At 32.8% G+C, this 15,607-nt stretch overlaps 1 protein-coding gene across 1 annotated transcript; it reads right to left on the bottom strand.

The window, feature by feature from the left end:
• Positions 1-1,240: 1,240 nt before the first annotated feature.
• LOC132951266 (uncharacterized) lies at positions 1,241-14,776 on the bottom strand. The gene is made up of 2 exons (XM_061023062.1): positions 14,179-14,776; positions 1,241-1,726 (listed from the first exon to the last, which is right to left on the bottom strand). Exons 1-2 carry the CDS (start codon positions 14,263-14,265, stop codon positions 1,370-1,372), a joined length of 444 nt encoding a protein of 147 aa, XP_060879045.1. The 5' UTR covers positions 14,266-14,776; the 3' UTR covers positions 1,241-1,369.
• Positions 14,777-15,607: the final 831 nt, after the last annotated feature.

Raw genomic sequence — 15,607 nt, 5'->3', positions numbered from 1 at the left:
TTTACGTGATGCAATAATACCACGATCCCATCTTAATATTATTGTCATAATGTGAACATCATATTATGCCGTTTCGCTAAATATTGCAGAATGATGAAGATAAACGATTAACTGCATTCGCAGCAAACAATAACCATAATATCAAGGCTGGGCATTAACGAGTTACAAAGTTAAAGTTAAGTTAAAAAGTTAATTTAATTTTAACTTTTTAATTTAACTAGTTACTTTTGGATTTTCATTAACTTAGCTGTTAACTTACTAACTTTATTTTTTAACTAACGTGAAATTAACGAGTTAATTTTTCATTTTAAGAAGTAAGTTAAGTTTATTTATTTTGTTTTTAATTTAATTATATTTCACTATTTCAGTATATTTCTTTATCATGTCAAAAAATATGTGTCGTATATTGTTTTATGTTAAAAATGTTTATCATTCGAATCTAACTTATATGGAAATACTGTACAAAGTATAAACACTATAGTCGATAATATCTGGTTTTGGGTTGGAAAAAAATTTAATACGCTAGTGTTGTATAAACAAATTAACTTTTTTTTAACTTAATAAAATGTTAACAAAAATGTGTATTAACTTTTAACTTAACTGAGTAAATCTATAATTAAATTTACTTTTAACTTTTAATTTTTTGTTATTGGTGCATATTAACTTAACTTAACTGAGTTAAAATATCATTAACTTGCCGAACCTTGCATAATATTATTATGTATTTCTTCAAAACAAATAATCAACAATACATCTGAAACCGAACCTAAAAGAACTGGCTCTGGAACCGGAACCTTTAAAATATTGAGAACCGGAACCGGAACCGTAACCTTTGTTTTAATAAATAAAGTACCAGAACCGAACCAGAACAGTTATTTTATTTTTGGAGAAGCTGCAGTACCGAAACCGATACCGATAAATTCAAAAGATTCCCGATCTGCAGTGGAGTATTTTTTTGTGGGAAAGTAGAGGAAGAGCTAGTGACGAGAGACTAGGTTTTGGATCTCGGATTCTTATTACCAGCTGCACTGCGTATTTACAGAAATAACCAATAAGTAAGAAAACTGTTAAATATTAGCTGAGTAAAAAATGAATATTTGCAAAATAAATGCAAAATTACTATTGATAATAATATAAGTGATGTGTTAAAACAAAATATTATCATCGTCATCCACCCTGCGACATATACACAAATTCGGTAATGTATTATGTATATTTTAGTATAATTCCATGAGAAATTGGTGACAGGTTTTTTTTTTTTTATCTCAATTACAACTTACTCTGCAGCAGGGGCCATTAGTTGCAGTGTCTTAAATTAAACTATTTACAATTATTGGGGAATGTATATCGTGTTACATAAATTTAACAATTATTTAATATTATAATGATTTCGATTAAATTGGTTAATTTTAGGATTTTCTTGTTTTGATCCGGGTTCGGCCCAAGGGTTGCGTCCAGAGTTTCGGTCAAGTTGAGGTTTATTCGCTCCTATATTCGTACAGTACACATTCCGTTGGGATATGTTTGACTGCGCGCTGCGAGCACCACAAGCTTCGCAGATGGGATGTTCGTCTTTTGACATGAGAAATCCATGATCTGGACTCGTGTGTCCGATTCTTAGACGATTTATAGTGGTTTCGTCCTTTCGGCCGAGATTACGGTTTTCCCATCTGGTGACAGGTTCGTATACGTTGGACATATTTTTGAACACGTCCGATATGTATAACTGTAAACATACGACGCGTGTTACTCTAGGCCAGTACAATAATTATTAATAATATTATACAATGACACGATGACGGTGCAGCGGTTCGCGTTGCAGATAATAATATAGATTTTAACGTTTTCCGACACGACGAGGCTCTCGATGATATTACACGGATATTTCGTCGATCAAACCTAGATGATAATAATATGATTATAGGTTGTACACTACACATCTGCAAGTGCGTGTACGAATTTCGAGATAAGACGTACAAGTACGCTCCGGGGTGTTGAAAATCAGGTTGTTTGGCTGATAATATATAATATTTTATATTTATTAATATTATGTAAGACATAATAATGTCTGAATTATTATGAATGAGGACTAAAAAATACGATCTTTTTCGTGTTGCGACACTCGAGTACACGACGGTACATTATATTATATTTTTATATATCCATAACCATCTCGCAACGATTCACGTGATCATCGCGGGTTCCACTCTCGAGCTGGTTGCAGCATATAATATAATATACAATATTAATATCATAATCGAGTTTCGTCGCATATAGGTATAATGTGAAAATGCTGATAATCGTAAGCCACTACGAGTACTTTGGTCGATCGCAAACTCCATGTACGTCCGCTTATGGCGGATAAGTGTTAAAAAAATATTATATAATTTGACCGCAACACTCATCACCGATATCGTTCTCTGTGTGATTGAGCAATATTATATTATACTGGGTGATTTTTTAGGCGTGCTCGCCCCGTTTTTCACAAGTTTAAGCTTTTATGCTTAGTATATTCAAATTCTGATTTTGGGAATTTTTAATCGTAGTTAAAGACGATATTTTTGAATACTTGGATTTTTCACACAACATTTAAGGAGTATTATATGGCGTCGCGTCAAGGTGAAACTAACTTTGGTTTTTCAAATGAGAACCTCTAAAATATGTTTTAATGAAAATTATTATGAATCAGATGACTTTTATATGTATTCTAATCGAAATTTTAACAAAAACTTTCCGAGCTATTCTACTTTTATTTCAAAGGGTATAATCCATTAAAATTAGATTATTTACTTTTGTTTTGAACATTATTGGGTGTAATATTAATCCATAAGCATTTTTTAATATTAAAAACTGTCTCAGTATACTCGACTATGTAGTAATTATATTAACAGATATTCTATATTGTATACTTAATTAATAATTATAATAACCGAGCTATATGTATATAGTATCCGTTTACAGAGCATTTAATAAACTATAATTATCCTAAGTATTTAAAGTAGAACAACTCAGAAACCTTTAGTTCAGTTTTCGATTACAATACGTCAACATGTATATAGGTTCTCATTTGAAAAACTAAAGTTGGTATCACCTTGACGCGACGCCAAATAATACTCCTTAAATGTTGTGTGAAAAATCCAAGTATTCAAAGATATTGTTTTTAACTATACAATAAAAAATTCTGAAAATCCAAAAATCAAAATTTGAATATAAAAATAGGGTGAGCTTGCTTAAAAAATCACCCAGTATATATATTACATAATCATATAGAATACGATGCTTTTGGAGTGCGAGGACGCGTTTTAGATCAAATTATATTATATAATGTGTTTTTACACTTATCCGTCCTAAAAGTGATTCAGTACAGTTAAAAATCCTAAAAATCAGAATAAGAATGTAAGCACAAAATGTTAACATTAGAATGGGGTGGGCATGCTTAAGAAATTATCCTGTACATTAGGCATAGGTATACACTAAGAATACATTATGGCTATTATATATTTTGTTCAACAGTTTTTGGGTCTATATGTAGAAAATAACAAAATTATTATGAACGGAGTAAGTCAATATAACCGCAAAAATACATATTATTAAGAAACAAAAAAAGAACCGACGTTCAAGACGAGTTCTAGGCCTGTGAGCCCCGCAACATGCGTATGAATCTGCGTGGTCTAAGACCGGGGCCTATATCTTTATACGTTTATGATTTTTGTTTCCTCGTTACTCACAATTTAGTATTATCCATATACTTATAAAATGAAATTTAATAGTTGGTATAATTATTAAAATTTTTTTTTCGAAAACATGTTGTGGGGATAGGTATTCTTTAGTTCTGAAAGTCGTTACGCACGGTGGACATTTTAACCGAATATAATTTTATCTTTTTTCGTCTTCTGTTGGAACGCATCGCGGTTTGGTTGATCCGGAAATAGAATTTGTTAAATATAGTGCTTAAAAAAACGCAAAGTAAGACTAACCCATACGATATCTCCTAAAAAATGTCTTCACGACCTCGAGTATAATAACGTGATTTTAAAATTTTATCGTGGCAATACGAAATCCGAAACTATTACTAAATATAACAGCGATGGCTAACCAATATGACAAACGTGTCACATATTATATAATGTCACTCGAACGCGTCTATAAAGTACCTAAAACGTATAGATAATTAGTAAACCGAGTTTGGTGGGTTTTTAAATAAAAATCATAAGATTGGCTTGGTGGGTTGGTGTGGCGCGGTATAGTTGCATTCAGTCACGAAACGTGTTCTGAGTGCAAGCACCGGCCGGTGTCAATAGTTCCCGGATGGGTAACCACCCATCATATTTTATTAAGTTTATATCAATAAAAATCAGTTATGTTAAAAATTAAGTTACTTAATGAAAATTAAATTTCAAAAAGTTAAGTTAAAAATTTAAAACTAACTTGACCTCAACTTTTCAACTCGTTTATGTCCAGGCTTGTGTAAAATAATATTATAGAGTCGTATAAGATATGATTTGTGGCGGGGTACAACTTTTTTTCTGACTGTAACCGATTTTTATCGCCATAGAAACGCAAATAAACAATAAAGCGTGTGAATAAAATTCTAAACGTAAAGTATACACGATTTCTTGATGATAAATTTGCGGAGGAAAAATGGCGAGTTGCATGTTACTTTTACGAAACCTTTATAATATTAATTCACCGATTCGTCTGTCGTATACTAAGTAGTAGTTATTACCTACTATAATACGTATACTCAATATGTCGGCGACACTCACATATTATAATATATAATACCTAACTACAAGTTACAGCACATGTACACAGTATTATGTTATCGACTCATGATATTATATTTTAATAATAGACGGCTATACATACGGCTGAGCATTATAATAGTGTCCATATATTATATTATTATTATAATATGTACTACTTCCGGGCGGATTTCACGCGCGTCTTTCGTGTACCTATCTCACGAGAAATCGGTGGTGTTCGCGGATCAACACGTGTGCCTCCTATATTGTATACCTATATAGTACCTGCCTAGTTGCTTGTATACAATTTTATATTATAATACGAACTATATACATATATATATATATATATATATGTGTGTGTGTGTGTGTGGCAGTTACTTCCGATCGACGACGGAACCGCGATACCAGTGCTCCATAGCTACAATCTATGTGTATATATTATTATTGTTATAATATATACTGCACACAATACACTGCACTGCTGGCTGCTGCAGTAACAATACAATTTTAATATAATATTATTCTATTTCTTCACGCGAACCAACGCGCGTGTATAATTTACGAACCTATATACACACGCTCGTGTGTATAATATCAGATAGATTATAATATATTATGTATATGATATTATTATATAGGGTACGGTCGATCGCATTACGCGCAGGTAATAGTGTTTGCCTTTCACCCGCGACTAGACGACTCTTTAGCGCATTGTAAGACGACCGAACGAATCTCTCACACACACACACACACATATATAATATATATCGTTATAGTACAATATAATAGTTGTGTACACCTACTTACGTTTAAAGAGGTTTTTTTTTTGTCCGTATTATTATGTAATAATATTATAACGGCGGACGAGTCGGCCGGATGGCTCTGCTGCAGCCTTCACTTTCCTCGCCGCACACAAGTGGTTTATATTATGCGAGCACGTCAGTGATGTGTTCGTGTACTACAATTATTACTGTTTACACGTGCAGCAGATAATATATTTTTGCCGTCGACTCGCCTCGCATCGACGAGATAAGTCCTTAAAATCGTCGTCGTCGCATCATTATAATAATAATTAATAATTTTGTATACGTCGATGACGCGATCGCCGCCGTGCGAACGATGGCGCCTGCGATAGCGTTTCCGGCGACGTACACCGCGAGTTTCGCAAAAAAATTATTACTACCTATGTGTGTTTACGTAATATTATAATATGTAACGGTCTGTTATTATAATTATAACGAGGCGTCTCGCATATAATAATCGCATAATCTAACACAGTTTACGATGGATAAGTCTCCCGTGTACCTATAATATAAAGATAAATCCATCGATACATTTTGTATGATATATAGGTATATTATGGGCATATTTTTTTTTCATCCAATAATTATTGTTATCACTCGTCGTAAAAGGACACGACAACTGAACACCGCCGAGGTACGTCCCGAGGTCGCTTTCCCGACGTATTCGCGCTGTCTTTGGACGAATTTTTGGTTTTTGCCAATAAATAATAATCGATAACTAATAGGTTTAATCAGCAGTTGTTGTACACTGTTGTAGGTATTTGGACTATTTAGGCGCTGTCGTTAAAATGGCACGAGTGTTTGTCAAATGGAAATAATTGTTAACGTTTCGTCTAACGAGCTGAGCACTTAAAACTATTCTGTTTAGTTTGAACGCAAAATATCCGATGGAAAAATAAAACAAAATCGGTAGACCACATTCCGGAATATAAACCTAAAATTATAATAATAATAATTCTTTATTCACGAAGAACAACTAAATTTTACATAATAATATAATAAAAATGAATTTTAGAGAAAATTAAATGTAGTTTGTTTTTACAATATATCAATAAATAATTGACAATAACTACTAAATAATGCGCATAATAATAGTTATAAGCAATAATAATAATAACATTATAACAAGAACTAAGTACTATATAGTACCATTGTATTTAAATTATTGTAGAATTTTAAAATTTTAAATATTAATATGCAAGCTATTTCCTGTAATATAGGAAAATAAGTGAAAATTGATATTAGTTTTTTCTGTATAAAACGTATCTTTATATTTTCATGTACCTATGTACTTCAAAATTAACTTTTTTAACCTGCAGAGACCCTCGCAGTGTCTCTCCTCAAGCCACCAAGTAATAGTTTTATAAAATACGCAACCTCGTGCGTGTGCTTATCGCACAAATAGATTTTAAGACTTAAACAAAAAAATGTATTAATAATTTCTGGACGGTCTAAATAATGAATAATGTCCATCGATACGTTTATAATATTATATTATAAGGATATCGAATTATTCGTATTGCTGATTTTAACTCTAATATACGACCGGCCGATTATAAAATCGTACAATATGCATTTTAAAAATGCTTTCGAAACGCCTCCGAGACGCATAATAAGGTCCGTCTGTAAGGCGAATACTCTTTCGATCGGTGCGCATATATTATAGAAAGTGAAATACGCTTTTCAACTCGTTAAGTTATCGTAAACGACAAAATGTTTACACGGCGCAGCTGATATAAACTGCTTCTTTTGGAATGAAAGTCGTTTCGGTCAAATGTTACGTGTAGAAACGGTCGTCAAAAACCTCTCTCGTGGTTGGATCACGACGAACCGTTTACGCGTATTGTTATTAGTAAATAATTACGTAATTTAAAACGCGTACCTGCGTGCGCACATTACATATATACCGGGTGATTCATTTAACACAGATCACTAATTATTCGAAAAATTGAAATATTTAAAAAGAAATTATCCTTATTTTTTTTTTACCTTTTCGAATGTTCCGAAATAGTCAGCATAAATCCAAATAGGTACTCAGAAAAATGTTCAGCTCTGGAACATGAAATTAAAACTGTAGGTACCTCCTATAATTGGTTGTCATTCAAAAAAGTAAAAAAAAACATAAAAAAATGTCAATGATAAAAAACATTTATATTCTTTAAAAATGTTGTTTTTTAACGACTAGACACCATGATATGTACGTTTTTTATTTTTCAAAAAATTATAAAGTGTTCAATGATAAAATAACCACCCGGTATATAAAACACTCGATCATTATTATTGTTCATTAATTATAAATTATTATTATTATTATTATTATTATTAATTCTTCTCCAGAGCTTCTTTCCACGCTCGATAATGACCACGATATTGCGCAGGTGAAAAGTGTTATCATCGTATGCTGCTGCTGTTATTATTTTTACACACCGATTTCAGTACTGACGCTAAAAAGATTATTGTAGGCTGTTATAGTATATAATAATAATAATAATAATAATATATTACAAGTAAAACATATTATATAGGTACCGCTTTTACGCGGAAAACGATTCTTTCGAAACTATTATTATACGATCGAGCGACATGCGAGCTAGTGATTCGGTAAAAACGACGTCGATTAAAGCACAATAATATTATTATCGTCTATGTTTATAAACTCATTTTTCATTGCGCCTAAATTATAGTGTACAATTTTATGACAGCCGTTCCTAGGAAACGAAATATTATGTACCTATAATTGTACCTATCCCGTGCCCGCGATCCTCGTGCATTGCAGCTAATTAGCTAGGCATAAATTACGATATTTCACCTTTTAGATACAGTAAAATAATTGTTCGTTCTACGAGCGCCATTTTAATTTATAATAATAATATGATATTATCCCATTACGTCATAATATAGCTGATTCCTGCAAGTGCCAACTAGCACATTTTACCCATATTGGACCTACTCACTGTATGTATTGATTCAATAAATATTTATTAAATCGAGATGATAGTGCGGTTATGAGTTCCGTATTGAGAATTATAAATAACAAATAAAATTACAGGTTATAACTTATAAGTAAATATATAGCAAGTCGACTTGGCTTTTCACAATTTGTTATGTTTGTGTTAAATATTTGAAATTATTTACCAAATGTATGAACTGTGATGGAAGGCTAACAACACTTTTTTATTTACATGAGATTACGAAAATAATAGTTATAACTATCAATATACCAAACACCATCTATATGCACGGACAAATATACCTATTGCACAAATCGATGTTCGTAACTATTTCATTTTTTTGACAAAACTATAATACCTCAATAAATAATTCCTCGGCTAATAAATATAATAGTATTGTATCTATATTATAATAGAAGCAAAAAGTAGTAAAATAAAAAAAGGAGTAATTACAATAGTAAATTGTAATAATACTGCACTTTGTAATAAGATAATTGTCTTAGTTTACCACCTAAGCCTGGGAATAAACGAGTTAAAAAGTTAAAGTTGAGTTAATTTTAAATTTCTAACTTAACTTTTTTAAATTTAGTTTTCATTAACTTAATTTTTATTTTTATTAACTTAATAAATAACGAGTTGTCATATAAATATTTAATTATTTATTTATAAATTGGTAATAATAGTACAGTAAGGACAATATCTATTTGGCAAATATAACATTGAAATTAAATAGTATAATGTTTGAAATGAGTTAATATTTTTTAAAATTAATCGTATTCCTGTTTATGAATCCTAACATCTTAAATGAGTTTTTAACTAAAGTATAATAATATGTAATATACTACAACAATTAATTTTGTAATTATAAGTAATGACATTATCTAGACGAGAAAAACTAATAACACTACAATTATTTATATTTAGTAAGAGGTACTTTTGACGACTCCAAGTAAAAAATTTGTCCAGATTTACTATAAAATTAAAGTATCAGTCGTATACTTGTAATAGTCAAACATAATATTTATTTATTATAATATTATTTTGATGTCTAATGGGAAAGAGTATAACTACGACCCGTATCCAAAATCTATTTATGAAAAGTTGTCCATTTCATGTAGTGGAAACGGTAAATAATATACTGTGTGTTCACAAAAACACAGTAATATAATATATAAATATGTCATTTTAAATATAAAAAAAAAAAAATCGAAAAATTTTACGCTTAGCAGATCACGTTAGCTTAAAAATTGAAGTGAATTTACTTTTTTGTAAAATTTAAAGGTAAGATTATTATCCAGGTAATATCATAGGCTTTTAGTTATATATTTTAATTTTAAAGCGAGTTATGAGTATATTTAGATGTACAATTATACATAAGTATTTGTTTTGGGGATTTTTTTTCCGATTACCTTATTTATATTTTATATATTAAAAAAAATAATAATAACTTAAGTTAAGTTAATATATTAAGTTAAATTAATTATTAACTGTAAGTTTTCATATAACTTTATATTTAGCTTTATACTTATTAAAATGTATTCAAGTAACTTAACTTAACTCAATTAAAAATCATCATTAACTTGAATTACCTTTCCTACTAGTTATCTGTATAATAAAATACGAATACCTATTATACCTACGACATAAATTTAATTTTTACATCGATGTTTTGGTCAGAGAGGGGGGGGGGGTGACATGACCCATTCCGTCCTTCCACGCTATAATAAGTGGTTCCGCCGCCGAGAACGACTTTGCGTACCTATATAAATAGATATTATTATTATATTGTTATTAAAGTGAACGACGGCCGTGGTGTAATAATCAGACGACATCTGCTTCGTGTTCAGATGTCTTTAAGGTGGTCAGGTGGATATAATATTGATGGGCGGGCGGGCGGGCGGGCGCGTGTACAACGACGTTAACGATCAGCAGCAGCCTGGGCGAAACCGGAAATAGCGGAAATGGTTGCGCCTATAGTCGTTCCGCGGGCGGCCGGAAGAGGGTTTAATACCCATACATAATATACATATATTATATTATATACCTGCAGTGTACCTACATAATGTACGGCGTGAACAGCAGCTGCGGCTGACACATGACCGATCATCCAGCACTTCCGGTGTGTGAAATTCAACTTTATTCGGTTCAGATCAGACCGGCCATGGCGCCACCGCCACCAGATATGAAATTACAAACTGTATACAACGCCAGCAGCTTGGACCACCACCACCAATCATAGGTCGCCCAATAAGTGCGAATGCAGACACTTTTTTTTTCGTTGGGTGGAGGAGAAGCGAGAGCTGTTAACCAAATATAAGTTTTTACTATACGAATATGGAAATATAAATCAATGTACTCTACAACTACTAATTTTTAGAGTGTTGAGTTTCTCCGCGGCTAAAATAGTAAGTGACTCGACCATTATAATAGTAGCTATGCGGTGAGTCTATTATTCCGATACACTATAGGTAGGCATTGATTAAAACACGCAGACTAAAATTTTCTAATATATTATATTCACCTACCTGACGACCGTTATACCTGTGACTACTTATAATTGATATAGTAGGGTTATCATTATAGGACATAGGTATAGGTGATATTTCGAGTGTACATTCTTGTTCTCACATCCGAATCCATCACGTGCTCGGTGGTACGTATTTACATTCACGATCACACTATTATTGCGTATGTCAATATTTGTGTCTTGTGATCATTGTTTACGTATTGTTTAGTGCCGTGAAAATACTTAATTTTGTCCGCAGTATACATACCTATATAAGATAACATAGTTATGTGGAAATATGCAATTATTGAAGTGAACACTTCATAGGCGACAGCGGACGTTCTTACGCTGTGTCAAATCCTCGCGTTTTATAACAGCAGAGTTGTTATCGTCCGCGGAGTAGAGTTGTAAAAAGACAATATTACAGTCGAAAATGCAAAAACAAAAATCAGTGATATGAATTTATTAGCTGTACCTGTACGATAGGATATTACCCACAGTTATCAATTTAAGAGGACGCTATATACGGACATTATTGTTGTCTACGTCTTACAAGTAATACGTAACATAGCAAATTTACGCTCAGCAGACCGCGTTTAGCTCCGTTAGTTTAAAAATTGGAGCGAATCGACCTATTATGATACTTGATTGATGGTATAAGAACATTGTTCCGTGTTTGTATGTGAGACTTTTACGATAGTTCAATTTTGTAGCAAGTTGTGCGTAAAATATAGCGTTAATTAAAAATGCTCATAACTCACTTAAAAACTGAATTATCGTTAAAATACCACATACAAATACAGACGATGTTCTTAGCATCGAATTTCATAATAGGTCGATCCACTCTAATTTTTAAACTTACAGAGCTAAACGTGATCTGCTGAGCATACATGTTACACTGTACTTGTGAGACGGAGGCACCAAATGTCTGTGTAGCGTCCTCCTCTTAAATATATGAATAAATTAGGAAAGCTCACTCTGCGAGGGTGCTGAATTCCCAGTTTCCAAAAATAATAATATTCAATGCAATATACTATAATTTCAAATACAATTTGGTCAAAAATTGCTATATTAGGTATGTTTGTAAATTATAGAAACAAAAACTACTTGATTGATTTTAAATTTCAAAGCTTGTTTTTAGAGGTACCTATCAAGAAAGGTTATAAAGTAGTTCAAAAATATACCAAATACCAAATACGTCCACTACTGGCAGATTGTCCATCTTAATAAAATTGATTCATAAAGCTAGGTACACCGATATGGTTTTCCCGTGAACTGAGGCACACTAAAATATGGATTATACGTACACATACTATTTAGCGCTGTATTATATAATATATTGACCCCCCTCCCCCACACACACGAAATTTGAAGAAAATTTTAAAATTATTTCTACGGTCTATATGTATATGTAAGTTACTGCAAATACAAATTTGTATAGCCGTACAGAAACCGAAACCTAAAATGAAACCTCGGCATCAGTATGCTAAATTTATGGGTGCCCCTAGTTCATAACCAACTCTGTGGCAGACTGCTCCCCCCTCCCACTCCCCCTCCCCTTACCCCTCCCTCCGAAAGAAGAATCCTGGCCGCACCGCTAACGATACTTAATTACCGGTTATCAATCATTATGTTATTCGCAAATCAAAATTTCATAATGCTCGTTTAAAGAATCACTCGGCTGTAAATCAATAATTATAATTTAATTATCATATTGTGCATGCGCGTATAACATAATAATATTATATAGATTAATCTAATGATTGTGCGGTAATTTAAACGTATGAAAAACAAATTTAAACAAACAGATATCGCTGCTCGTATATAATATAATTACATGTTATAAACGTGTCTGATACGAAATAATATGTTATGCATTTTTTTTTATTCATATATTTGACGGACTCTTAAAAATGCAGGGCTTTAGATAATTAGACAACGCTGCAGGGGAAATGTGTAAGTACCTAATTGAGTAATAAGTCAAGCTCTGAATTCATATATTATGTATAATATTATGCATGCCGCATGCGTATGTGTATACGCAATCATAGGTCAAAATCATTAAAGATCGACAAAGTGTCGACGACGACGTTTTCCCTGGTTTTTTTTTCGCACAGTTCACACCGCCGATAACATATTATTATGTTAAAAAAGTCTTTCATTTTTAACGCGGCTCGTCGAATCATCGGATAACACTGCGCACACGCACCCGACGTGTGTAGGTACATATTTTTACACACATCATAATATGACCTATTGCGATTTACACAAATATTGCGATTTACACAAACCACATAATATACGAGTAATCATAGGCGTGCGCAGACTTAAATTTCTGGTCGAGCTTAGGCAATTATAGTGCCCTAATATTTTGACAGCGTCCATATTTTTTTTTTTTAACACATCAACTTGATGTATTAACCTATTAATGTCTATAGTACCTACTATAGTTATTGTATTTGCATAAAGGTATAATGTTTGTATAATGTTTTTGTTAGATTAATAAAATGTAGATAACGGTAGATACACACAAATATTTTTGATTTTATTATACTTTCATGACAAACAACATTTCCATGATCTCTACGAACATATTATTATAATAAAATATATACGAACATTTTACCATGCCCTTAAAAAGTTTCAGGTCGAGCCTGGGCTTGACCGGCTCGCCCCGTGCGCACGCCTATGCGTGTAATGCTAATATATTTAATATTAACAATACAATAATTACAGTTTTATAAATTGGTAATTAAAATAACTTTATTAATATTATACTACGTACATTATAATAATGGCATGTTATTATTATTATTGTACAACGCGCGCGAGGACAGCAAAAGCTGGAATATGGCAGTATCACGACAACACGATATGATGTATAATATTTTGTTATTACTCGCGGACGAGGAGTGCAGCGCGGTCGAAGCTGTCGCGGCGAACCGTATCGCCAGAAAATACGAAAATACGTGTAGGTAGGTAATAGTTATATTATAAATTCATACACAGTAGAGGTACCTACGCACGGGGAGCAGCGTAATGTTGGAAACGAGGAAAATAACGAAAACAATAATAAGTAATATCGTTGTTGTAATAACGGACGCACAAGGCAGCGGACGGACGACTATAATATTATAATACGCGAACTTCGTGTATAATAATAATAATACCAAACAGGACATCCTTTGGGCAACCAACCGGCTGTGATGTGGCAATATCTTCGGTGCGGGCAGGAAACAATTGGCCGTCTCCGTCATCCGTCTCTCTTTAACTCGACAATTGGCCGTAGTTCCTCCTTCGGCGCCCGTTTCCGGCGCGCGGCGACCACGACGACGACGACGACAAAATAATATTATGTCACATCGCGCACGATCATAGGTAGTCGCAACGTCGTGCAGATGGGAATGATACAATATGTTAAGGCAAACGATATGATCCGTGTCATACTTTATCGCTCAGATTTTACGCATCGCGCCGTGTCGATATGATAATAATAATAATCATAATATTATATTTCGTGTTATTATAATAATAATAGGAAGCGCTATTATGGTATAATTTATAATAATAACAATTTGAAATATATTATAAATATATCGTAAATAGCGGAAGGCGGAATACAGACGTTTAAAAAACATCCGCGAAATGCTCACGCTCGCGCACGCGTACACACACTCGCGACGACGGAAAGACCTTGGCAACACGAATCCGGTCCCGCGCGATAGCGAAAAAAATTAATAAATTATAATAATATTAAAATATCATATTATTATTATTAATATTATTATTATAACATGCGAAATGCGAATATTATGATATTATAATGTGTACACGACGTACCTTTACGTCGTCGTTTTCATTTTTTTTTTTCCCGATAGCTCCCTTTCCCGTTTCGAAAACTTCCGACGATTTTACGCCTACCAAATAAGCGTACAGACGTGCGTACAATCAATTCCGCCTAAGTAATCGCTGCTGTACGTCCGCTCGAAAATAATAATTAATCATAGGTAGGTGTCATGTTGTGTCGTTGTGTTGGCGTTTTAATCGTTGGAACGTTATACGCTAGATGTCGCTGCTGTTCTGTAAAATATATTACTCGGCAAATTCTTTATTTTCCGATTTTGTTATTATATTATTTTTATTTACAGAACCACGCTCTCACGAACCCACCGAGAGACCGGAAGGTTGCTATCACGTTCAATTGTTCAAAGCTATCGCGGTAAACACAAACACGCCAAATCCCACTAACCTCGTGCATTGTGCAACAATGTACAGACTCGAAAACAAACTGCTTAAAATGTTGCCACTTTACGAGCTATTCATAGACAATGGTAGGTAGTAGGTACTTATAATATTATATACTTATATTATCTAAGACTACAGTCGACTTGCTACTCGATACCAAACAATGTCGGTACATCTATAATGATAATTATTATTGTGATCGACACAAATCATTACTCACGATATTATTGTTTAAACCGAGTATGCTGTGTGAGCTAAGTAAATAATAAAATAATATGTTTGGGAGACAACACGCTATACTCGACAATAAATGAATAGACTGAATAAATCCCGCTCTGGAAGTCGGCTTTTCCG

Source organism: Metopolophium dirhodum, chromosome 8 (genome assembly GCF_019925205.1).
Source record: "Metopolophium dirhodum isolate CAU chromosome 8, ASM1992520v1, whole genome shotgun sequence".
In the NCBI taxonomy this organism is placed as follows: domain Eukaryota; kingdom Metazoa; phylum Arthropoda; class Insecta; order Hemiptera; family Aphididae; genus Metopolophium; species Metopolophium dirhodum.
This window is presented reverse-complemented; position numbering and strand designations above follow the sequence as displayed.

Bases quoted from the DNA above. Each gene is read 5' to 3' on its own strand.
- LOC132951266 (XM_061023062.1), bottom strand. From the start codon at position 14,265: ATGACGGAGACGGCCAATTGTTTCCTGCCCGCACCGAAGATATTGCCA. The intron at 1,727-14,178 runs GTATTATTATTA...GTATGTTTACAG, and splicing joins CCCAAAGGATGTCCTGTTTG to TTATACATATCGGACGTGTT.